The 27,440-nt window shown below is 40.0% G+C and overlaps 1 protein-coding gene across 4 annotated transcripts in view; it reads right to left on the bottom strand.

Moving 5' to 3' along the window:
• The window catches only part of PIK3CG (phosphatidylinositol-4,5-bisphosphate 3-kinase catalytic subunit gamma), a 41,235-nt gene that overhangs the window by 4,102 nt on the left and 9,693 nt on the right, over nucleotides 1–27,440 (bottom strand). For all 4 annotated transcript variants that reach the window (XM_015134598.3, XM_015134599.3, XM_077994748.1 and 1 more), the window contains 5 exon segments: nucleotides 22,711–22,857; nucleotides 19,879–19,969; nucleotides 18,937–19,067; nucleotides 17,844–17,955; nucleotides 15,837–15,994 (listed from right to left, as the gene is read on the bottom strand). In XM_015134598.3, the coding sequence (XP_014990084.1) occupies nucleotides 15,837–15,994; nucleotides 17,844–17,955; nucleotides 18,937–19,067; nucleotides 19,879–19,969; nucleotides 22,711–22,857 (639 nt within the window).

The raw sequence follows: 27,440 nt of genomic DNA, 5'->3' as shown, positions 1-27,440 counted from the left end.
GCATCTCTCTGGGGTGGAGTTCCCAAGTGACAAGCAAATGACCCTTGGCCATAACCACTACCACAGTCCCTTCCTCTGCTGCCTCCAAGTTGGGGAAGGAACATAAACACTGAGATTACCTGAGAGCTGCAGTGGGCATCCGAGGAGTGCCAAGTCATGATCTACAGCCAGCACTCAAGGGGGAGAGAAACCCACACTTACAGAGCAGTGAGAGGGAACATGGCTGCAACTGTGAGGTAACCTGGGGGAGCCAAACAACCAAGCAAGAGTCTACCAACTGACCAATAAGCCTAAGTGCCACCTGCTGGATCACACCCCAAAGCTTCAACACCAAAAATACCTCACTAACATACCTCCCTCTGAAACCAGGGATAAGAAGTCAGCTTCAAATAAAGACCCTGCACAAAGCCTCGGCCTGGTGAAAACATCCAGAAAATAATTCTATTGCCTGTACTCAATCTACAACTGTGGTTAAAGGAGCACCCACATGCAGAGATGAGAAAGGACCAACAAAAGAACTCTCGTGACTCAAATGGCCAAATTGTCATATGTCCTACAAGCAACCACACCAGTTCTCCAACAAGAGTTCCTAACCAGGCTGAACTGGCTAGAATGACAGACACAGAATTCAGAATATGGACAGGAACAAAGATCATCGAGATTCAGGAGGATGGAAAAACCCAATCCAAGGAAAGTAAGAATCACAATAAAGTGATGCAAGAACTGAAGAATGAAATAGCTGGTATAAAAATTAATCTAATGGGTCTGACAGAGCTGAACAACACAATATAAGAATTTCACAATGCAATCACAGGTATTAATAGCAGAATAAGCCAAGCTGAGAAAAGAATCTCAGAACCTGAAGACTGGTTCTCTGAAATAAGACAGTCAGACAAAAATAACGAAAAGAGAATAAAAAGAAATGAAAAAAAAAAAAAAACCCAAATCTCTGAGAAGTATGGGATTATGTAAAAAGTCCAAATCTACAGATCACTGGCATCCCTAAAATGGAGGAGGATAAAGCAAACAACTTGGAAACACATTTCAGGATATCGTCCATGAAAACTTCCCCAAGCTTGCTAAAGAGGCTTACAGTCAAATTTGGGAAATACAGAGAACTGTGAGATTCTACACAAGAAGATCATCCCCAATATACGTAATCATCAGATTTTCCAAGGTCGAAATGAAGGAAAGAATGTTAAAGGCAGCTAGAGAGAAAGGGTGGGTAACCTACAAGGGAACTCCATCAGGCTAACAGTAGACCTCTCCACTGAAACCCTACAAGCCAGAAGAGATTTGGAACCTATATTCAACATTCTTAAATAAAAAATCTTCAGCCAAGAATTTCATATCCAGCTAAACTCAGCTTCCTAAGTGAAGGAGACATAAGATCCTTTTCAGATAAGCAAATGTTGAGGGAATTCATTCCCACCAGACCTGCCTTACAAGAGACCCTGAAAGGAGCACTAAATATAGAAAGGAAAAACTGCTATCAGCTAATACAAAAACATGCTTAAACACACAGACCAGTGTCATTATAAAGCACCCACACAAGCCAACATAATAACCAGCTAAGAGCACAATGACAGGATCAAATCCATACATATCAATACTGACCTTGAATGTAATGGGCTAAATGCCCCACTTAAAAGACAGAGTGGCAAGTTGGATAAAAAAGCAAGACACAATAGTAACGCTGTCTTCAAGAGACCCATCTCATGTATAATGACACTCATAGGCTCAAAATAAAGGGATGGAGGAAAATATACCAAGCAAACGGAAAACAGAAAAAAAGCAGGGGTTTCTCCTAATTTCAGACAAAACAGATTTCAAACTAACAAAGATCAAAAAAGACAAAGAATGGCATTACATAATGGTAATAGGTTCAATTCAACAAGAAGACTTAACTATCCTTAATATATATATAAAGTACTCTCTCTCTCTCTCTATATATATAAAATCCAAATAAACACAATTAGAAATGAAGAAGGGTATGTTATTACTGACCCTACAGAAATAAAAACAACCATCAGAAACTACTACAAATATGCACACAAACTAGAAAACCTAGAAGAGATGGATACATTTCTAGACACATACACCCTCCCAAGACTGAGTCAGGAAGAAACTGATTCCCTGAACAGACCAATAATGAGCTCCAAAACTGAAACAGTAATAAACAGCCTATCAACCAAAAAAAGCCCAGGACCTGATCAATTCACAGCTGAATTCTACCAGATGTACAAAGAAGAACTGGCACCCTTCCTATATAAGCTATTCCAAAAAATTGAGGAGGGACTCCTCCCCAACTCATTCTATGAGACCAGAATCATCTGGATACTAAAACCTGGCAGAGACATTAAAAAAGAAAACTTCAGGCCAATATCCTTGGTAAACATCAATACAAAAATCTTCAACTAAATACTTGCAAACCGAATCCAGCAGCACATCAAAAAGCTAATCCACCATGATCAAGTAGGCTTCATCCCTGGAATGTAAGGTTGGTTCAACATATGCAAATCAATAAATGTGATTCTCACAAAGAACTAAAGACAAAAACCACATGATTATTTCCATAGATGCAGAAAAGGCTTTCAATAAAATTCAACACCCTTTCATGTTAAAAACTCTCAATAAACTAGGTATTGAAGGAACATATCTCAAAATAATAAGAGCCATTTATGACAAACCCACAGCCAACATTATACTGAATGGGCAAACCTGGAAGCATTCCCCTTGAAAACTGGCACAAGACAAGGAACCCGTCTCTCACCACTTCTATTCAACATAGTATTGGAAGTCCTGGCCAGAGAAATCAGGCAAGAGGAAGAAAGAAAGAAAGAACATCTAAATAGGAAGAGAGGAAGTCAAACTATCTTTGTTTGCAGATGACATGATTTTATATCTAAAAAACCCCATAGTCTCTGCCTAAAAGCTCCTCCAGCTGATAAACAACTTCAGCAAAGTTGTAGGATCCAAAATCAGTGTACAAAAATCACTAGCATTCCTATACACTAACAATAGCCAAATCAAGAGCCAAATCAGAAAGGCAATCCCATTCACAATTGCCACAAAAAGAATAAAATACTTAGGAATACAGCCAACCAGGGAGGTAAAAGATCTCTACAATGAGAATTATAAAACACTGCTCAAAGAAATCAGAGAAGACACAAACAAATGGAAAAACATACCATGCTTATGGATAGAAATAGTCACTATCATTAAAATGGCTATACTGCCCAAAGGAATTTGATGCTATTCCTATCAAACTACAAATGACATCCTTCACAGAACTAGAAAAAACTATTTTAAAATTCATGTAGAACCAAAAAAGAGGCCAAATAGCCAAGGCAATCCTAAGCAAAAAGAACAAATCTGGAGGCATCATGTTACCTGACTTTAAACTATATTATTACAAGGCTACAGTAACAAAAACAGCATGGTAATGGTACAAAAACAGGCACAGAGACCGAAGGAGCAGAACAGAGAGCCCAGAAATAAGGCCACACATCTATGACCATCTAATCTTTGACAAAGCTGACAAAAGCAACAAGGAAAAGACTCCCTATTTAATAAATAGTGCTGGGATAAACTGGCTAGCCATATGCAGAAGACTGAAGTTGGACCCCTTCCTTATACCACATACAAACATCAACTCAAGATGGATTAAAGACTTACATGTAAAACCCAAAACTATAAAAACCCTGGAAGACGACCTAGGCAATGCCATCCTGGATGTAGGAATGGGCAAACATTTCATGACAAAGACACCAAAAGCAACTGCAACAAAAGGAAAAATTGACAAGTAGGATCTAATTAAACTTAAGAGCTTCTGCACAGCAAAAGAAATTATCAAGACAATGAACAGACAACCTACAGAATGGGAGAAAATATTTGCAAACTATGCATCTGACAAATGTCTAATATCCAGCATCTATAAAGAACTTAAATTTACAAGAGAAAAACAATCCCATTAAGAAGTAGGCAAATGACTCAAACAGATACTTCTCAAAAGAAGGCATACGTGCAGCCAATAAGCATACAAAAAAAGCTTAACATCACTGATCATTAGAGAAATGCAAATCAAAAGCACAATGAGATACCATCTCCCACCACTTAGAATGGCTATATTAAAAAGTAAAAAAATAACAGATGCTGGCAAGGTTGTGGAGAAAAAGGAACACTTATACACTGTTGGTGGGAGCGTAAATTAGTTCAACCATTGTGGAAAGCAATGTGGAGATTCCTCAAAGAGCTAAAAGCATGACTGCCATTTTGATCCAGCAATCTCATTACTGGGTATATACCCAGAGGAATAGAAATCATTATGCCATAAAAACACATGTACAGAAATATTCACTGCAGTACTATTCACAATAGCAAAGACACAGAATCAACCTAAATGCCCACCAATGATAGACTGATTAAAGAAAATGTGGTACATATACACCACGGAATACTATGCAGTCATAAAAAAGAATGAGATCATGTGTTTTGCGGAACATGGATGGAGCTGGGGGCTATTATCTTTAGCAAACTAACGCAGAGACAGAAAACCAAATACTGCATGTTCTCCCTTGTAAGTGGGAGCTAAATGATAAGAACTTATGAACCTAAGGAAGGAAACAACAGACACTGGGATCTACTTGAGGGGAGAGAATGAGAGGAGGGAGAGGAGCAAAAAAGGTAACTATTGGGTACTGGGCTTAACGCCTGGGTGACTAAATGATGTGTACAACAAAACCCCTGTGACATGTGTTTACCTACGTAACAAACCTTCACATGCACCCCAAGCCAAAAAGAAAAGAAAGGGTGATTTTTACTCTATGTAAAACATGCCTCAATAAACTTGGCTTAAAAAATATCTATATCCTTTTACCCAGCAACTTCCATGCTAGGTATCTACCTTTAAAAATACTGAATAATTTTGCAGTGATTTATCTACAAGGATGTTCATTAGAACATGGTTTAATAATGTCCTACAATAGGGGACTGATAAAAAAGATTCACGAAAAGTACTTAAAATTGCATGTCCTGGAACTACTAGAAAGATACTGTGGAAGGATATTTAATAAACATGTAAAAGTGTTTAAGAAGTAGGTATAAAACAACGCATCCCATTTTAGTAAATTAACACAAAATATATAGAAAAAAGAATATAAATTTATAGGACAAAATACTAATAGTTTTCTTTTGCCTTTAGCTGATATTGTCTGTGACATTTGTATGTGGCAGAGTGACTGCAATGATAATTGAGGTCAGGCTTATGTCATTCTGTATGTCAAGGCTGGGCAGAGTACACATCATCCTATGCAATACAAAACCCATGGACTATTCTGGCATTTTCCAAGGGAGACAATATACATAAAGTGCCCAGCATGGAGGCCAGCACATAGTGAGGGCTCAATAAACGTCGTCCTCTCCCTTGCCTACCATCCCCTCTGCATTTCCTCCCTGTTCACCAAGAAGTGGGACACTTGTGTGGGCTGTTGCGGCTGCTGCCCAGCCATCACTTGTCCCCTGGAAGTGGCCCCAGTGCATTAGTGCTCTTGCATTCTTAATGACTCCACTTATGTCCGGAAATTATTTTCTTTTGCTCATCTGTAGGACCCACTGAGGTCTCTCTCATTTCTTCGTAATTACACAGGCTAAGTGCAGACTTCACCCCAGGCAACAGCCTCATTAATTTGCCAACTTGCACAATTTTCACAAGGACATAGATGGGGACGCCTTTTGGTTTTGAATTAGAGTACATTCTGATTTTTAATTATTTTCTATCCTTCTATACACTAGGGGATCCACACAAATCCCCTGCTGTGTGAGCCCACTGTGTGGTCAAACTCTTTTTAATAGAAAATTTTCGAGGAGGGAAATTAACCTAAGGCCAAGTTATTATAAAACCAATCCACTGGTGCTCAGTAAATACTTGTTAAGCAGTGACGCAGGAATTCACCTATCCCTGCTGCACCCAAGGAGAGGCGTTAAAGGAAAGAACTGCCCTGCTTTTCTCGAAGGCTTTCACTCATATAAAGAATTTCTGTTGATTCTAATTTATTCAGATAGTTCTAATTTTCACACAAGGATCTCTTCTATGAGAAAGAAATTTCTTCCCCAGTTTAACTGCATGTCCCATGCTTGTCAAACACAGTGTCCAGATTCTGACTCGCTGTACACACTTAGAGACTTGGTGCAGCTTTAATCACCCTTTGCCGAAAGGCAGTGTATTGTGGTGGTTAACAACACAGATTCACATCAGGCTGAATGAATTCTAATTTTGGCTTTATTACTGGTTAACTATATCACTGGAGAAGTCACTTACCCTCTTTTAAATATAGATTAAGAATAATAAGAATGATACCCATTTCATATTGTTGTGGTGAGACTTAAGTGCTACATAAGTAGTTGGCTATGATTACTAATCAATACCACGAGGAGCTGCATTATTGAATACACACTCTGTTCAATGCTAAGGGGCTCACTGTCCCTCTAGACCACCTGCCCACAAGGTATCTTAGTAAAGGCCTAGTGGGTGAGGTAGGTTGGAGTCGGGGCTAAGCCTCACTCCAACCAGTGTCAAAGGGAGGCTGCCATGGCGCTAGCCCACTGAGGTGGGCAGGATGGAAGCATACAGCAACACTGGCTTCCTGCAGGTGGTTCTCTCACCTTGGGGGGCACAGCTGAGCACCTGCCCTGCCCACTCAGCCAGAAGTTTCATTTCTGCCCTTTGGACTCAGCCACAGGGTCTGTGGGAGTGTTCTGATACTACCTTGGCCTAGAGGCCTGTGGTTTCAGGGACTATGAGGATGTGGCCTGGGGAGCTCAGGGGAAAACACAGAACACAGAAGTTACTGGCTGTAATTTTCCCTTCTGCCAGGGCTGCCTCTCCTTGACCTCAAACATCCTCATTCTCTCCTTTTCAAGTGACTGTTGAAGGATTTGTATTATTGAGAGAAGAGTAAGGGAAAAATCTGACTTCGGTGACTTGGTTTAATGCACTTGTTAATGAGCACAAATGTGGGGAACATTACATTATTATTAATGCCATTAGCTAGAACATTCTCCATTAGTAGCTAATAAATAGATTGAGCCTACGTAGTACATCTGCTCTCAATTTCATTGTTGATTCAAATGCCTTAATTATAGCATCTAGGACTAACAGAAAGAATTGTTGTTACAAAGCTACCGCCCTCAGAAGTCTTGGGAACAAAGGAATTCATTATCATTTCAGGGCCCAAACTTTTACTTGATTTGCTAACTGCCCCAAACAAACTACTTTTATATACAGCCTACTAATTTAACCACTGATGAGCTGTGGCTGCTACAGACTGTCTGAGGTCACATGAAATACTTTTCTTAAGATCAAAATCCTCCATTTTCATCTAGAAATGAAGTGGAACCTCCACTGACTTTTCCTAAATGGTAATGTTGCCTCTGTATGCTAGAGGAAGGAGACAATGGATAAAAATCATTTCAGTCAAAGGCAGAGGATTTTATTTTATTTTTTAAATAAAAATCAAGGCATTGGCTAGCCAGCCTCTAGGAATTATTTTCGCAAAACAGAGAAGGTCACTGGTTATTAGACCTAATAGTGCACGAGAGCACACTTTCTGGTAAATCCGAAAGAGGAGTGTGTCTGGTACTTGGCCATGCATTTGATGAGTTTGAATTAGGATTCTTATCTATAATTACTTGAAAAATGATTCTCAGACTAGCTTTGTCTACCAGGGGAAGGGCTGTACTGCCATCTTCTCGAATATTTAGCTAGAAGCACATTAGAAACCTAAATGCTACAATAAGCTATTCTACTTTAGTCAATATTCTGAACAGCGTGCACATAGGGGTGGGTGTGTATGTGTGTGTGTGTGTGCGCGTGTGTGATTTATCTTTCAGCCTTGTTCCGAAAAGGATTTAAGGTGGACTATTTGGAGATACAAAAGTCAAAATAACATTAGTTAGAAGTGGGTGAAAAAAGGAAAGGAAACAATCCACAATGGGTTGGGGAAGGAGGCTAATTTAAAACTGTACATCACAAGTCCTATATACAGTCATGTACTGCGTAACAATGTTTTGGTCAACCATGGACTACATATATCATAGTTGTTTCATAAGATTATAATTCCATATTTTTACTGTAACTTTTCTGTTCAGATGTGTTTAGATACACAAGTGCATAACATTGTGTCACAACTGCCTACAGTATTCAGTAAGTAACATGCTGTAAAGGTTTGAAGCCTGGGAGCAATGGGCTATATTATATAGCCTAGGTGTGTAGTAGATTTGTGTAAGTTAACTCTATGATGTTTGCACAATGATGAAATTGCCTAATGATGCATTTCTCTGTATGTATCCCCATTGTTAAGCAATGCATGACAGTACTTGCTACAGGAAGTCTTCAAATATATCTCTAGCTAAAAGGACACTAATCTGTTACTCTAGTCAATGTTCAGAAAATTTAAAAGAAAACATCTCTATTTAGGAGAAGCACAGCGTTTCTAGAAACTAAGACCAACAGATATTTCACCAGAAGATCTTTATAGAGAGATTATGTTTTGTAATATGCTAAACAATGTCCTTGACCATATTCTATGTTAGACAAAATGTTCTAAAAGAAACTAAATTTGAGAGAATGATGTCAGTCAAAAGGTTATTGTCTTTCCAGTTTTGGACTTGCATCTTTTCCAGAATAGTAATTTAAATTTGACAAGCTTAATAAAGTCCTAAATTTGACAACTCCCATAAGTCTGCATTATGGGGGAGATACCACACCAACATATTCAAACTCCTACAAATGGCTGATATCAGACCCTTCTTTGAGAATATGTTCCAATGCATAACATGGAGAGATAGTGAGTACTGAAAGTCTTCATAATGAGACAGGAGGCTGAGCCTGGCCTAGTCAGTGGGTTGGGGTGCAGATCCCAAGACGGAATCCTTTATCAGCTCAGTACATTATGGGTGACAGATAAACTGGTCATCTCCCACTTGACCCATAATAGACCTTAATTATGGTTATTTGTGATTAATCAAATGAGCTCCAAATGGCTTCTTTGCTTTGCTCTACCCTCCACCCCTTTAATCCAGCCTATGTACTGCTTCAAGTTGGACCCAAATTTCCTTTTTTGACTCAAATTCTACTACACACTTCCAGAAATATCCACTTTCTACCCACACCAGGTAAATATACTTCTTGTTCCTAAATACTGATTGTGTGTACTTTTCTAACTTCATGCACTTGCTTGTGCTGTTCTTTCTGTCTGGATGTTCCCTCCCTTCCCTGTATCTGCCTGGAAAAATGAAACTGAATTCATTCCTTAAGGCCTGAGAAAAACACACGCTTCTCTGAATAGCCCTTTTCTATCCTCTAGGGCAGGATTAATTGCTCCCTCTGCAAACCACTGTGGACACTGTTAGCACAAAGTATTCCTTGGCATGAAGTTGTGTAAGTAGCTCTCTTGCCATTTTCTGGGGCCATGCTCTGTTGTCTCACCTGTGCCCAGTGCAGTGTCTGACACACTACAGATAATCTGAATATATATGATGGGTGAATGCTTAATGTACAGAAGCCACGTTCAATATTGGACATAATTCACTACTTTAAAATCAGGATGCATTAGGGAACGATCGTATTTGAAAGGGACCAAACTGGGAAAATATCTTGCCTTGCCAAAGGCGGTACCTGACCCTTCTTTATGCCTCTCACGGTGCCTAAAATGTAGTATGTATTTAGTCAGTGTGCGTTGAATTAGTGTCTTACTTTGGATATGGTGAATAAGGCCTGGTAACTACAACAGGCTAGAGCAGGAGGCTGAGAAAATCCAGCCTAGCAGGTTATAGGTGTAGACAAGGATGAGGGCTACCACACAAAGGAAGGGGAGGTAGAGAATAGTGATCGGAAATGATGCTGAGGTGGCTGCAGTCCTTGGAAGAATGTCAGATCACAAGGTCTCTGTGGTCCCTGTGGCTGGGCTTGGGAGAATACTCGAGTCTCCAGCAAGAAAAATGACAGAAGGGATTAGGGCCCTAGTTCTAGCAGCTGGGTAACAAACAGAGGTACCTCTGGTGGAGAAACTGAAACAGAAGCAGTTAAAACAATGTGGGACCCAAGAGTAGAGCTCGACCACAAAAGAGAGGGACTGTGGTTGAATAAAGGTTCTTAAACACCTCCTGAGTCAGGACCCTGCATAGAGACTGGGCATGTGGCTAAGCCTCCAGGTTGGAGGCTTGGGTATACCCTGGCATGGGGATGAGACTGCGGAACTGGAAACAGGGCAGGTCTGATGAAACTGGCAAGAAAATTTCCACAGTCATCCTAGATTAAAATAACACAATGAATGGGCTCCAGACTTCTTTCCTATAAAATGCTTCTTAAGAGTGACATCTAGGGGCAAGTGCCTTTTAAAGACACTCCTCAAATGACCTGCTTTGCATAGATTTGTCTGTGGATGTGTTATTTGGCTCCCCTGATGACTTCAGATTTGCTTGGTGGCTACTGTGTGCACAACATTCCAAAATGCTTGTTTATAAAAGAACAAGTTGTTCCTGCCCTTTAACCACTGTCCTGTATTGAATGTACACTATGTGTATATACTCCATGCTCTGTTCTCTTGGCAAAAGGTACAGCTCTGAGTGGAAAGGAATATGTAAGATTCATGTCAATAAAGAAATCTCTACAAAAATGTGAATATGTACCATATTACACTCACATATTTGTATTATTTAATGAAACATTAGATTTCACAGTCTGATTTATTTCCTCATCTAAAGTATGCATGTTTAACCTGCCTCCTGAAGGCTTATTACCTTCCACGTGACGGTGGTCTGTCAATCTGGGCCTGAGTTACTGTGAAACTCACGGAATACAATGTATGATATGGAAGGAAGACACCCCAGAGGTCATCCAGTTTTATCTAGCTCCTCCCCTACGAGGTGCTGTCCCTCCACTACTCCTACTCAGCAAATACCTACCGACTGCTTACTGTGGCTCAGCCCCTTATGAGGGACACAGGACACATGTGGCCCTGCTGCACAGAGCTCACAGTTGGGAGAGGGAAAGACCAAAAGCAAATCAGTACAAATAACTGTATTTTGTGATATATGCAACGAAGGACCTGGCAGGGGACTGTGGCAAAGGGTAACAGGAGGGAACCTGATTTAAAACACTGCTCTGCAGAATGACATTTATGCTGAGACCACAGGGTAGCATAGAGCATTCGGGGAAGAAGGCAGTGGGTAGCCGGGATGGGGGAAGATGTGCAGGAAGGCCACAGTGATAAGGGAGCAGATGAGGGGAACAGTGTGGCGTAAGGCTGAAGGGGCAGGGGCTTCCTCACACAGGGCCTAGTAGGCCGAGCCTGGATATTTAGATTTTATTCAAAATGACAAACTACCATCTCATGGATGTTAATCAGCCTTACTCAGTTTGGAGAGATGAACATAGCTATTTCTTAAGTTTAGTTTTTAAGCAAATTCTGATTAATTTATAATTTTCTAAAAAGACCAAACAGTTAATTGAATGAAGGAGAAACTTTAACATGTTGACAGTATTATCTTTGGAAAGCAGGATAATGGATTTTTATATCTTTTGGTATTTTCAATATTTTGCTGGCTCTTGATTTTAATAAACAACATTTACTAGTTTTAAAATGTTAAAAAACAACACATTCGGGGCCGGGCGCGGTGGCTCATGCCTGTAATCCCAGCACTTTGGGAGGCCGAGGCGGGCGGATCATGAGGTCAGGAGATTGAGACCATCCTGGCTAACACGGTGGGACCCTGTCTCTACTAAAAATACAAAACATTAGCCGGGCGAGGTGGCGGGCGCCTGTAGTCCCAGCTACTCAGGAGGCTGAGGCAGGAGAATGGCATGAACCCAGGAGGCGGAGCTTGCAGTGAGCCGAGATTGTGCCACAGCATTCCAGCCTGGGCAACAAAGCGAGACTCCGTCTCAAAACAACAACAACAACAACAACAACAACAACAACAAAACAAAACAACACATTCTGACATTTAAAAAACTTACAAGCCAAATTTCATTTGCCAATGATATAAATATATTTGCGTATTATATATATTCTATAACTGTTCAGTGAAATTTAAAATAATGTGGTCTAGAATAAATTACCAATGAGTAGAAGCATTGTTTTCTTTTTTGTTCCTCCCATAAGGGAGATTTTTCTATGGAGAATTTATCGAAATCGTCATCATTGAAATGTTTTGTTTAGCACCTGTGTGTAGGATGCTGCTCCAAAGGCCAACAGATACTCCTGGGATCAAATGCTGGGCCTTGGTTTTGTGTTTCTCTATCTAATTATAGCTTGTTCCTGAACTCTCCCCTATTCTAGAAGTAACTGTGGCTATGGTCCTAGGCTAAAGTAGCTCCCTTGGGAAGCAGAGAGGTGGGATGCAGTAGAGCTTCTTTCAGCTCCTGTTACTTCCATGCTCAGGCCACCAGTTAGGTATGTTTTTCTTTTTCTTTGTGGACCAGGCTCACTTCACCCTTAACAAAAAAGTGGGTCAATTTTTCTCCATTGTTCCTAACACGTTATTCAAATATGCAGCATGTATTAGTTAACCTTATCAATTCAAAATAAGCAATCCACTGGAAATGAGGACGCCTTTAATTCAAAATGCAAATGTATACAACATTTCCCAGCTTCCCTAAAAATGGCAGCCTTTATTATACAAGATTCTAAGACACTATTTGGAGAGTTTAGAGATGTGGTCCCTGATCTTGAAGAACTTCAATTCTAAAATAAAAGATAAAACCAAGAAACAGAAAATCTTTTCAGAAGGCTTAGCAGTATGTAGAAGAAAAAAAATTACCACGAGGTCAGAGTCAAATGATGAAAAAATCTGCTGCCCATCGTTGTCATGCTGTAAACTTTGGAAATTCTGCATATATGTAATTTAAAGCTGTGGTATTCAGGTTTTTTCCTGTTGTGAAGTATGAGGGAACATAGGGAAAGAGTGAGCAGAGAGGGGGTGGGGAAGGGGGAAGCAGAGCAGGTTGAGTTAGAACTCCATTTACTCTTCAAGCAGAGCATGCTACTTTGTTTTATATATTACCTGAGATCTCATTTCAAAAATGGTTTCTCAAAAGTTTTCAAAGTTTGAAGACACACCGTGATGACTACAACAATGGTGGCTGGCGTTTACTGATTCTCTCCTGTGATCTAGGTACTGGGCTAAGCATTCTGAATATTTCATTTAAGTAATCCCAAAAAAACCACAGCAAGTAGGTCTTATTATTCCCACTTTACAGATGAAAAGGCTGATGTTATGAAAGGATGAATAATCATCATAGATGTGCTTATTAAGTAGCAGGTCCAGCATTCAAACTCAAGTTTCTCCACTATAAAGCCCATCCTTTTAACCACCATGTTAAGCCGTACGTGTGCTTAAGGCTCAACGTGTACAGATTCACAGGCGTTTAACGTGTATGCTTAACATGTATGTTTAACAGTACTCCAAAACACGGATACCACACAAGTACAACAAATGTACAAAAGTGTGTTTTTAGTGGGGCACACTGCCTAAACGTTGCTTTAGTAAAAAAGGTATGTGACTTGAGAAACAAGCTTTGGTCACTAAGGATGGAGAAATACTCCAGACTGAGAGGACAGACTGCACAAAGGCTCACTGCAAAGGTTTGTTGCTTTGGGTAGAAGATGCTGATGGGGGAAGCCAGCTCTCCTTGGCCTCCCCATACTGCAAATCTTTTTGTGAAAGAATATTTTGAAACTTAAAAACAGTAACAACCAAAGAAAGAGAAGATATGACAGGGTGACATGGGCACCAGGGGGTCTATGGGAATGTTGTTAGCAACAGGACAAATGTGCAGTCGTTCTAGGAAAAATTACTGGCTAAAAGGAAGAGAACATATATACAAAAAGAAGGAGAGCCGGCTGGGCACGGTGGCTCACGCCTATAATCCCAGCACTTTGAGAGGCCAAGGCGGGCGGATCACAAGGTTAAGAGATTGAGACCATCCTGGCCAATATGATGAAACCCCGTCTCTAGTAAAAATACAAAAATTAGCCGGGCATGGTGGTGCACACCTGTAGTCCCAGCTACTCGGGAGGCTGAGGCAGGAGAATTACTTGAACCTGGGAGGTAGAGGCTGCAGTGAACTGAGATTGCACCACTGCACTACAGCCTGGGTGACAGGCAGGACTCCGTCTAAAAAAAAAAAAAAAAAAAAAAGGAGAGCCTGTCAATGAGGCCAGATTCCTTGTGCATGTCTGATTCTTTAAGTTGCAGTTTATTGCTGGTCTGTTTGTCCGAAGCTAGTTGGATTGAACCCCGCTGAGAGGAGAGAAGAAATGAGTGTTTTCCCCGCTTTAAATGGTGAAATTCTTCCAGGGTTTTTTTTTTGGAACCATTTCTCTGTTCCAGGAAGTTGTCAAAACATGTGATTTTTAACTTTAAAGAAAAACAGGACTGAAATGTGTCAAGTCCCTGGAAATAGTCTGAAACTCAATTGAGTTTATGCAGAAAAACACACACTAAAAATCACAAGACCATCTGGCCACAGAGATCTCAGTTTCTCTGACAACACCACTGGAACTGTGGGAGGGTAAGTCTTGTAATCACCATATTGAAAATCAGTCAGGAGAACAAACAAGAACAGACAGGTTTCAAAACAATATATCCTAGTTCCTGTTCTACTGAACTTTAAGGGTCGTGTCATCTCCCAAGGGTAACCCTGGACTCAAGAAGAGACTCAGGGAAAAGAGAGCAAGTCTGAGATGTGAAATGCAAAGCACATCATGTTTCAGATGCACTAAGGGAGGTGGCTATTTAAAGGGCACCCAAGGCAAATGTACATACAAAGTAATTATTCTTTGTCTTTGTTTTGTGTTTGTATTGCTATAACGTAAGTATATTACAGTAGTAGTTACAACTCTTATGAATTATGTTCATTAACGGTATTAATTTTGCCAGTGTTTAATTCTCTTGGGTATTTGAAGTATTTGATAGTCAAAACTGGATACAGACCGGGAAGGAACGGAAAGCAGGTAGAATGTACACCAAGCTTGTCCAACCCAAATGCAGCCCAGGATGGCTTTTAATGTGGCCCAACACAAATCTGTAAACTTTCTTAAAACATTGTGAGGCTTTTTCTGTAATTTTTTTTAGTTCATCAGCTATCTAGTGTATTTTATGTGTGGCCCAAGACAATTCTTCCAATGTGGCCCAGGGAAGCCAAAAGATTGGACTCCCCTGATCTACATACTCCCAGGGAGATGGACAGACTTATGCAGGAGCTTGTTTACAGGTGAGCAGGAAAAGCTAGAAGTCTTAGCAGAACCTGTAGTCACACCAACAGATTTCAAATGAAATACTGGGTACTCTGCCTTAAAAAAATGAGATAAGCGCAGGTGGCGCATCAAGAATTCACCTGTAGCAAAAACCAAGAGAAGCTCACAACGTTTTGTGAGTTCTGGAAAATACGTGTAAAATTTGAGTCTTCTAGCTAAGGTCTTTAATAGACAAATATCTAGTGGCTAACCTGCTCAGCAGACACCCTTCCAGAAAGTCCTCTTTAGTGCCAGCGTCATCTTGATGTTCCACATTTTCCCATCTCACTGCTTATGAAATATTTCTACTTCTGTTTGGTTTTAGGTGGGAGGATTACTGAGAAGTGTCATTTTGCACTTGGGGAAGGAATGAATGGAAGTGACAGGGAAGAGGTAGGGTTGGCCATGCCAGAAAAGGGTAGGGGTGAAGGCTGGACTGGCCTCCAAGCTGAGTGAGAGGTGAGGGCTGCGGCGTGCTGCAGGTACCATCTGCTTGGGTGCTATTCTCAGCAGGCAATGAAGAAGGAGGTGACTTACCTGAAATTTCTGGAAGTGTAGGCTTGTCTTCTTTCCAGAAGTTCCCATGACGAACAGGAAGTCAGGGGTTAGCACAAATGGCACTCTCTCTTTATTAATGCCCAGGAAACTTTTGTAATTCCCAAGAATGTGCCCGAAGTCAATATGAAATAGGTTTCCTTAAGAGAAGAAAGTATCTGACATCATTACAGTGGCACAGCACTTTGTTCCTTAAAATATTTCTTTGAGTTGCCTAAAAATGAGCTATCTTGTGATGAAAGTATTTTTTACAATGTTTGTCAGCTTGTGATATTTTTCATCTTAGCAGGTGTGTGAAAGTCGTAGCTACAAAACATTCTTTGAACCAAGTATGTTTTTGATATCCTTCTGGTGTTCTTTAGATGACAGCCAGATGCCACTATAAAATTCTCATCTCAAAATTATTCTCAGAAACATAAATCAAACTCTCTGGCCAGTATGTCATCATTATCCCTAAGACTCTCTTATGCTCTTTATGTAACTCAGGATAGACTGATGTTTCACTCTGCTTGGGGGCAGGAATATTCACCTATTCCTTTTGAGTAGCCATCTATGGCCATACCATACTGAATGTATCTAAGCGTGTCCGATCTCGGAAACTTGGGCAGCATGATAGAAGCAAATCATTTTGAGTCTCCTTTGGGTCAATTTCTACCTCTACTACTATCACCACCACAATCATCATCATCTTATTTGTTTAGTCCTTTATCATTTCTATTGCCATAAATACATTATCTCTTTTAATTCTCATAGGAAGTAAGCAATCTATCCCCATCTGATGCTTTTTCCAGACTCTACTCTTAAAATGGCTCAAATTCATAGAGAAAAATCTCATGCTTTGGTGGCCACTACTGACTGTTGTCAGAGTGGACAGTGAACCACTAAAGTGGAGTGGGTTAGGGAGATTTAAGGATATCTATGAGTTCTTTCTGTTGCTTCTCTGCAACATCTGTCACTGGTGATCACTCCCACCTTCGCCAGCTTCTGGGATATGACCCTCTCCTAGTTTCCCAGCTGTCGCTCTAACTTTGCCTTCTTAAGACTCATTTCCTGCCTCTACCTCCTTCACTCACACCTCAGTCCTCAAGTGAGGTGGTCTCTTTAGAGCAGGGGTCCCCAGCCCCTGGGCCATGGACCGGTCCATGCCTGTTAGGAACTGGGCCACACAGCAGGAGGTGAGCGATGGGCAAGTGAGCAACTTCATCTGTATTTACAGCTGCTCCCCAACACTTGAATTAGTGCCTGAGCTCCACCTCCTGTCAGATGAGTGGTGGCATTAGATTCTCACAGGAATGCAAACCCTATTGTGAGCTGTGCATGAGAGAGATCTAGATTGCGTGCCCCTTATGAGAATCTAATGCCTGATGATCTCAGGTGGAGCTGAGGTGGTGATGGTAGCACTGGGGAGTGACTGTAAATACAGATTAACATTAGCAGAGAGGTTTCACTGCACAGAGACCATAATAAATCAATTCCTTGCAGACTCATATCAAAACCCTCTCAGTGAGTGGCAAGTGACAATTGAGCTGCATCTGGTGGCAGGCTTTACAGTGGCAAGCAAGTTGAAAAAAAAAGTGTGCAATGATCCCGAAACCATCCTTGTTCCCCCACCCCTGTCTGTGGAAAAGTTGTCTTCCAAGAAACCGGTCCCTGGTGCCAAAGAGGTTGGGGGCCACCGCTCTAGAGTAACCGAAGCACCAATGTCTCTACACAATGACTTCTAAATATGTGATTCAGTCTTAAACTCCATTTAAAGACTACTCTGTTTGAAAGGAGGGGAACATGGGGAGTTAGTGTTTAATGGGTACAGAGTTTCAGCTGGGGAAGATGGAAAAATTCTGGGGATGAATGGTGATGATGGTTGTACAACAAGGTGAACATATGTAATGCCACTGAACTGAACACTTAACAGTTAAATTACAGTTAAAATAGTAAATGTTATATATATTTTACCACAATAAAAGTTTATTCTGCACTAAATAAACTCACCTGTCTCTGTGATCATAATATTGTCATTGTGTCTGTCGCCTATTCCAAGAACAAAGGTTGCCACACAGTAGCCTGCACAGGAATAAACAAATCTCTCCACTGCTGCCTGAAACTAATTAAAATGCATTTGAATATTAGTTGTCTTCTAACTATAAAAAGCAACATGAATCTACAAATGACTTCTAAAAAGAGACTATTCTGGAAACCATTTTCAGAGAGCAAGTTAGTTGTGCCAGATTTCATTAGCATTATATCTATGAATTGCCATCTTTCTCATTGCCCTGCTTATATTTTAGGTGAAGATTCAGTGAAGCACAATGGCATGAGGAAGAAACAAGAGTCAAAGGGCAACAGTAATTTAATCAAAGGGTTCACTTCCTCTCCATGCATCACTTGCCAACAACTATACAGAACCCATGGTAATTTCTCCTTCATTTGTGAACAGGTTTTGCTTGTGACCACTAAGAGTATGCTTGGGTTCACAGATCTACATGTATAACAGATTAATAAGTGCTACTCATTATATTTCCTCCCCAAAAGACTGCTAACCATGCAAATGAGAAGTGCTAATCCTGTGCAGCAGAACTTTAAACGACAGCCAAACAGCCTAACCACACAGCTTGTGAAGGATGGAGCATATGCACTTCCAAGGAATGGTGGAACTGACATTTTCAGCATCCATGATTTACCATTTAGATTAGAGTTCAGCAGAAAATTATAAATTACTTTGTTGTGTATGTTGTATTTCCCAGGTACATAAGAATTTATACATGGTAACTAAATATTTTGGCTGAACAACAAAAATAGCCATAAAAAGTGCTAACAGATTATTTCACAGAACCAAATTTTAAGCAAAGCATGCCTGATAATCAAAAGAGAAGCAAATGCTCATGGAGTCCTGAACTGAGTGCCTCTGTTTCACACAGATGTGCTGTCACCATGGGAGAGTACTTCATTATTTCACAAGTAAAAAATTTCACTGATATGTCAGAAGGCAAGACACTGACAGATTCTTTGAAAACGTGAAGCCACTATTGCTATATAAATGACAACTTGTAAGGAGCCGTTAGACTGGGAAAAAGCATGAGCTCACCTTTTCTTCAGTAGGAGATTTTTCTTTGAGCCAGTGATTCAGGACTTCATCTTTAAATGCTCCCGTGTTGCCCACGGTGCTTTGCTGAATTTTGGCAATTGTTGTGGCGTCTTTCACAATCTCGATCATTCCTATAGAAGGATGCACAGAGTCTGATGGAGACTGGGGGCCAGTGCCTGGCCCAGAGGACGAAAAGCTAGGTCTTTGTTGAGTGAAGGGCAGGTTTTTTTTTTTTTTTGACCAGAGAGCTATTTTCCAGGTCTATGCTATTGGTTTTCTTATGAGGAATAGAAAGGAAAGAAGGAGGACATGGAAGTTGTGTGGGATATGCTTTCAATATCCCAGAATGACAAGAGGAAAAGGCTGGTTTTGAATAGTAATAAATAAAAGCATTTATATGCTGAGCATATTCTTCCTCAGATGGCAATCTGTGCCTTTTCCTTTTTTAAATTACAGGGTTCAATGTAAATGATTTTGTAGAGTTCTCAGATCAGAAACTTGAATAAACATATGTTTCATTGAAACTAACGGTGAATGTCTATAAAAATACCTGATAGTAGAGTGTGTAATAGCTTTGATAATGTGAATTCTGGAATACTAAAATAAGTGACAGATCTTTCCATCTATTTTTAAATGTTATTTGTGAGAGAAAAGTTTAATATGTAATGAAATGAGTTAAAGTTTAGAGGTGGAGAAGGAAAGAGGAGGGAACAAGTTCTTACTAAAATCATTTCCATGTATAGTCACAAGGATTTGAATCATGCATTCATGTATTTTCAATATATCCACATTAAGTTGATAGTCACATTCACCAGCATGGAAATATTTTCTTCCTTTTCATTAAGATTATGATTTTTCAGTTATTAAATGTCTATACTGAAGGAATTATAATCCTTTCAAATGAGCTGAGTGGTCTATTCATCTCCTGAGGTAACTACATACCTATTTTGTCACCAGTTGAAATGCAACCATATGGCAGGAGGCACAGATCCAAAGATTCAGTCTCCCAAATGGACTCCATGATTCGTAGAATCTGGGCATCAAAAGACAAAAATGTTTATAATATATATATATATAAACTTAATATATTTTTCTCCTCCCTTGAAAATAGCAATCATATCTTGTAACACAAAATATAAAAGTAAATGTAAAACATGTAAGTAACAACTGTATGTTTATTGGTCAATCTGGCACACTAAAGTTTCTCTTCTTTGTGAGCTTGTTAATTTTGGTTTCCGAAATGTACCTTGGGGAAGAGGATAAATACATTTCTTGTTTTGTTTTGATTTTGAAGACGGAATCTTGCTCTGTTGTCCAGGCTGGAGTGCAGTGGTGTGATTTTGGCTCACTGCAACCTCCACCTCCCAGGTTCAAGTGATTCTCCTGCCTCAGCCTCCTGAGTAGCTGGGATTACAGGGACACACCATGATGCCCGGCTAATTTTTTTTTGTATTTGTAGTAGAGATGGGGTTTCACCATGTTGGCCAAGCTGGTCTCAAACTCCTGACCTCAAGTGATCCGCCCACCTCAGCCTCCCAAAGTGCTGGGACTACAGGCGTGAGCCACCGTGCTCGGCCAATAAATTTCTTTTGGAGTAGGTTTTAGCTGTGGTTCATCACCTCTCTGCTCAAAATGTTCTGCTCTACTTGTGTCTATTTTACCACAAAACTCTAACATTTTTACATATATTTATCACTCTAAGGCAACAACCAAAGAGCAGTAACTACAATGATGATAATGATAGCGAATATATACTGAATGCTGCTTTATGTGATCCTTGCATTGCCCTATAATGTGGATAAGATTATTATTCCCATTCTACAGGAGAAGGAACAAAGCCTTAAAGAACTTAAATAACTTGCCCTTAGCTGCCAAATTATGCGCCCCAACAAATACACCAAGTAGGCTGGGCATGATGGCTCACACTTAGAATCCCAGCAATTGTGGCGATTATCTGGCTCATGCCTAGAATCCCAGCAATTTTGGCCATTGTCATGCTGTCTTTCACAATCTTGACCATTCCTATAGAAGGATGAAGGGTCTAATGGAGATTGGGGGCTGATGCCTGGCCCAGAGAAGGAAAGGCTATGTTTTTGTTGAGTGAAGGGCCGAGAAGTTTTTTTTTGACCAGAGAGCTATTTTCTAGGTCCACACTGTTGGTTTTCTTATGAGGAAGAGAAAGAAAAGGAGAAGAACGTGAAAGTTGTGTGGGAGGCTGAGGTGGGAAGATTCATTGAGCCCAGGAGTTTGAGGCCAGCATGGGCAACATGGCAAGACCCCATCTCTACAAAAAATAAAATTTGCCAGGTATGGTGGAGAACACCTATAGTCCTAGCTACTTCAGAGGCTAAGGCAGGAGGATTGCTTGAGCCTAGGAGTTTGAGGCTATAGTGGGCCGTGATCATGCCACTGTACTCTAACCTGGGCAATAAAGCAAGACCTTACCTTAAAAAATTAAAAAAACAAAACCATGAACTAACTAAAGGACAAAGGCAAACTTTCCCTTAAAATGAGAAGACCAACAGAGTAATTTTTGTGTTTTTAAAATGTCCATCTTCAAAGAATTCGAAATATTCTACAGATTTATTTGAAATTTAATAAACTTGCAAAAAGTTTGAAGGATTTCTCTTTTTCTTTACTAAAATACCTCCTGGGCAATACATAGACCATTCTTGAAATGAAAGCAAAGCAAAGCAAAGGCAAAGCAAAGGTATTCCTGTTTCTATATTAGAAATAAGCAGGCTGGGCACGGTGGCTCACACCTGTAATCCCTGCACTTTGGGAGGCCGAGGTGGGTGGATCACGAGGTCAGGATATTGAGACCATCCTGGCTAACATGGTGAAACTCCGTCTGTACTAAAAATACAAAAATTAGCCAGGCATAATGGCGGGCGCCTGTAGTCCCAGCTACTCCGGAGGCTGAGGCAGGAGAATGGCGTGAACCCGGGAGGCGGAGCTTGCAGTGAGCCGAAATGGCGCCACTGCACTCCAGCCTGGGCGATAAAGCAAGACGCCGTCTCAAAAAAAAAAAAAAAAAAAGTAAAAACAGAAACTTAGAACTGGAAACATGACCAGTTTTAAATAGGCTACCTTGAAATCAATGTGATTTGTCTACTTTAAATAAATCATATTAAGTATTAGAAATTATTACCCCTACAATACTGACCAACTGGAATCTGGAGAACATTACAGACTTGTGAAGCTAAAGTTTATCTAGAAATGTTAGAAAATATGAAAATAATTAGCACTGATACCTTGACCATTCACCTTCTGCCCTAATAGTACTTCACTCTCGTCACTTACCTGCAGGATTTCTGTGGTGACCTACTTGCTCATCTTCTCTCTCCTTCCCATCAAATCATTGCTTGATTTGTTTATGTGTATCAGAGGAGAGGTATCTAAGAGTGCCTAGAGATGTGCAGACATATCTATGGGCAGGAATGAAGTGAGTGCTGGGGATAAACATGGCTATTTTCTATGTTATCAAGCTTAGAATGGGGTGTATAAAAAAGACATTAGGTGAGGGAGGTATATCTGGCTACTTGGGAGTGCCAGATATGCATCTTGGACAGAACTATAATGCTCATTAGCTTGCATATCTAATAGTCTGCAGCCATATTCCCCAAGTGAAAACTCTCTATTATGTAATATTTGATCACAATTCATCATATGAAAGAAGAGTGTGGGAACAGAGCCAGTAGGAGAAGGCATGTTTTTGATGTAATACAGAATTGTGTTTCCAGATAACTGAAAACAATCTTAAAATTAGCATACCTGTAAAATAAGCATGTCTTGGCGCAGATCATCACCATGTTTAAATATAATTCCAATTGTTTCATTTGATAGGGCTGTAGGATCGGCACATTTAAACTCAAGCCACAGTGGTTTTTTCTTGGAGGCCATTACTTTACATTTTTCAATCTGTAAGGAAGCAGTCACATGTTTACCACACACAATGAATAATGAACACACATGGTGGAGACACAAATTCTCTTGCAAAACATCACTATAAACAACAAGGACAAAGCCCTAGTTAGAAAATGATTTTCAATATTTGGGTAAAAATACAGAAGTTGTTTTCACCAAATCTGGAAACTCCATGTGAGAGTGAATTCACAACTCTTAAACCAGTGCCTCTCAAACTGTGCTCCAAAGAACTGCAAGAGTCTTTGGAGGTGCCTAAGAGGTATGGCAGATCTCACGCTCCCCATGCACACAGAGCTCTGGCACTCCTACATCCTCTTTAATGGACAGCAACCTGGCTATTACATTTGTCCTCTAAGATTTATTTTGTAAAAAGAATTCTAATGCTTCCACAATGTCAAAAAAACTATTATTGCAGAATCAGATGCAATAGGCTACATCTAAGAAGATGAAATTTAACAGAAATAAATGGAAAATCTGGCATTTAGGTACAACATGCCCTCCCCCTAAACCTCATACATCTAAATAAATTCAAGGTAGGGGAAATGTGGCTTGGCAGTCACTCACTTAAACATAAAAAAAGTAGGTGTTTCAGGCAAAGGTGAGTTCACCACAGATCAAAATTGTTATGTAGTCGTTTAAAGAAGCAAACACAGGCTGGGCGCCGTGACTCACGCCTGTAATCCTAGCACTCTGGGAGGACGAGGTGGGTGGATCACGAGGTCAGGAGATCAAGACCATCCTAGCTAACACGGTGAAATCCCGTCTCTACTAAAAATACAAAAACAAAATTAGCCGGGCATGGTGGTGGGCACCTGTAGTCCCAGCTATTCGGGAGGCTGAGGTGGGAGAATGGCATTGAACCTGGGAGGTGGGGCTTGCAGTGAGTGGAGATCACGCCACTACACTCTAGCCTGGGCAACAGAGTGAGACTCCATCTCCAAAAAAAAAAAAAAAAAAAAAAAAGAGAAGCACACACAATTTGAAGCTGTATTAATATGTCATAATTCCTTCTAATCTCTAAATAATGGACAGTGGATAGTGTGTGCTTCTGCTATAAGGCCAGTTTGCTGGTAATTGTATATAAAATTAAACATTCAGGGGAAGAACTTCCTCATCTTTTTACGTGGCTTCACTGCTACGGGAGTTGCCATCCTGCCATAAACAACTAGAAAACTATGAAAAATATATAAAACTCTTTCCAGACATTGAACAAGCAGTGGAGGTCCCTGACCCCCGAGAAAAGGAAGACAAATGAAGTGAGCCCTGTAACTGCCCCAGATTACTGCTTGGGGGCTGTTTCTAGGCTACAGCACAGAGGAAAGAAATCCAGACTGAGCCCAGAGTCCAGCAGTCTAAATTACTGTAACTGAAGTCTCGGAGAGGAGAAAAAAGAGGCAACAGAAAAAACTGGTTGAAAAATTTCCAAATTTGATAAGACTATAAACTCACAAATTCAAGGAGCTCCATAAACTCCAGTAGGCTAAACACAAAGGAAACTCATACCAGGGTACATCATAATCAAATTGCTGAAAACCAGAAATAAAAGAGAATCTTAAAAACAGCCTGGGGGAAAAAAAAGACATATTATGCAGACAGAATCAAAGATAAGACTCATCATCAGAAAATATGCAAGCCAGAAAAAAATGCTACTGCAAGAAAAAAACCAGTTAATCTAGAATTCCATATTCAGGGAAAATATTTTTCAAAAATGAAAGCAGAATAAAAAGTGTTTCAGATAAACAAAAGCTGAAAGAATTTATTGTCAGCAAACTTGCAGTAAAAAAGATGTTAGAAGCTCAAGGAAATCTGGACCTATATAAGGCAATAAAGAGTAACAAAAATGGTAAATATGTAGGTAAATAGTTAAAAATTATTTCATCTATTAAATCTGTGAAGTCTATTTTTTAACTGTTTAGAGCAAAAATAGTAATGTATTGTGCCATTTATAACATATGTAGAAGTTAAAATCATAATAAAAATAATGCAAAGGATGTGCGGGTTAATGGAAGTATACTGTTGCCTGTATAAGCACACGTATATGAAGTGCTTTGTTATTTAAACAGAATCAAGAGTGTGTGGTATTGATGCAAGGACAGACATTTAGATCAGTGGAAGAAGAACAGAGAATCTAGGTGTAGACCCACACGTATATGGTCAGTCGATACTTGACAAAGGTGCCAAGGTAATTCTCCAGGAAAAACAAAACAAAACAAAACAGTCTTTTCAACACATGGTGCTGAAAAATCTGGATATTCATGTTAAAAAGTGAACTCTGACCTTCACCTCACACTGTACACAAAAATTAACTCAAATTGGATTGCAGACTTCAATGTAAGAATTAAAACCATAACCCTTCTAAGAAAAAATATCTGCCACATTGAGTTAAACCAGAATTTCTTAACCTTGGCACTGTTGCCATTTTGGGGTGGATAGTGTTTGTTCTGGGGGACTATCCTGTACGTTGCAGGGTATTTAGCAGCATCCCTGGCCTCTACCCACTAGATGCCAGTAGCATTCTCCCAGTTATAACTAACCATCAAGAATGTCTTCAGACATTGCCAAATGTGGCCTTGGCAGACAAAGGGATTACCCCAAGCTGAGGCACTGGATTAGATAGTTTTCTTTTTCATTTTTTTTGAAACAGGGTCTCACTCTGTAGCCCAGGTTGGAATGTAGTGGCACAAACACAGCTCACTGCAGTATCAAACTCCTGAGCTCAAGTGATCCTCCCACCACAGCCTTCCAAGTAGCGGGGACTATGGCACATGCCACCATGCCCGGCTATTTTTTAAATTTTTTATAGAGATGGAGTCTTGCCATGTTGCCCAGTCTGGTCTCGTACTCCTTGCCTCAAGGGATCCTCCCGCCTTGGCCTCCCAAAATGCTGGAATTACAGGTGTGAGACACTGTGCTAGGCCTACACAGATTTCTTAGATAAGACACTGAAAGCACAAACCATTTAAGAAAAAGTTGCAAATTTGACTTAATCAAAATTTAAAGCTTCTGTTCTTTGAAAGACACTTCTAAGAAAATAAAAAGGCAAGTCACAGACTAACAGAAAATATCTGTAAAATGTATATCTGATACAGAATTTGTATCCAGTTTATATAAGTAACTCTCATAAATAAAAATAAGAGCCAGGCGCAGTGGCTCACTCCTGTAATCCCAGCACTTTGGGAGGCCGAGGTGGGTGGATCACAAGGTCAGGAGATTGAGACCATCCTGGCTAACACAGTGAAACCCCATCTTTACTAAAAATACAAAAAAAAAAAAAAAAAAATTAGCTGGGCATGATGTTGGGCGCCTGTAGTCCCAGCTACTCGGGAGGCTGAGGCAGGAGAATGGCATGAACCTGGGAGATGGAGCTTGCAGTGAGCTGAGATCATGCCACTGCACTCCAACCTGGGCAACAGAGTGAGACTCTGTCTCAAAAAAAAAAAAAAAAAAAAAAAGGGCAACCCAACTAAAAAAACTGGTGAAATATTTGAATGGAAAATTTTCAGAAGGTACTCTAATGGAAAATGAGCACATAGAAAGACACTCAACCTCATTATGGAAATGCAAATAAAAAAATAGTGAGATATCACTTCATACTCATTTGAATGACTAAGATTAAAAAGACTGATAATAACAAGTGCTTGCTAGGATGTGGAACAACTAGAACTCATTGTATACATTGCTGGAATTTAAATGGTACAACCACTTTGGAAAAATGGGTATCTTGTAAAATTGCACACACACACCATCTGACCCAACTACCCCACTGTTAAACATTTATTCAAAAAATGAATGGAAAATAAACTGTGGTATATCCATACAAGGGACTACTACTCACTCATAAAAAGAAACAAATAACTGATACATATAATAACATGAATGAATCTTAAAAGCATTATGGAAAGTAAAATAATTCAGATATAAAACTATGTACTGTATGATTCCTCTTAATAAAAGTCTAGAAAAGGCATTTTATGATAGAAAGTAGATCTGCTGCATTTGCAGAGAGAATGGGAGGAGAAAAAGGATTAACTGCAATGGAACACGACAGAACTTTTTCTCTAACATGTCTATGGAAATGTTCTAGATCTTGATTGTGGTGGTGGTTATATAATTGTATACATTTCTCAAAACTCACTGAATTCTACGTTTTTTTTTTTTTTGAGATGGAGTCTTGCTCTGTCACCCAGGCTAGAGTGCAGTGGTGCGATCTCGGCTCACTGCAACCTCTGCCTCCTGGGCCCCAGTTCAAGCAATTCTCCTGCCTCAGCCTCCCGAGTAGCTGGGATTACAAGAATGCGCCACCATGCCCAGCTTACTTTGTTTTGTATTTTTTAGTAGAGACAGGGTTTCACCATGTTGGCCATCATGGTCTTGAACTCCTGACCTTGAACTGTGCCTGTTCCCTGAATTCTACATTTTAAATGGACAATTTTTATTGTATACAAAGAGTATCTCAAGCTGATTTAAAAAATATGGAAGGGAAATTATCTGGTGTTGAGGCTTTCATAACCAGTGATTAGACAAGGGCTTATGAGAAACCCATCCAGAGACTCTCCAGCTTCCCTGTCTATGCATAA

The sequence above is a fragment of the Macaca mulatta genome, chromosome 3 (assembly GCF_049350105.2).
Source record: "Macaca mulatta isolate MMU2019108-1 chromosome 3, T2T-MMU8v2.0, whole genome shotgun sequence".
Classification (NCBI taxonomy): Eukaryota; Metazoa; Chordata; class Mammalia; order Primates; family Cercopithecidae; genus Macaca; species Macaca mulatta.
Note: the sequence above shows the minus strand (reverse complement) of the source record. Positions and strands in the feature narration are given on the sequence as shown.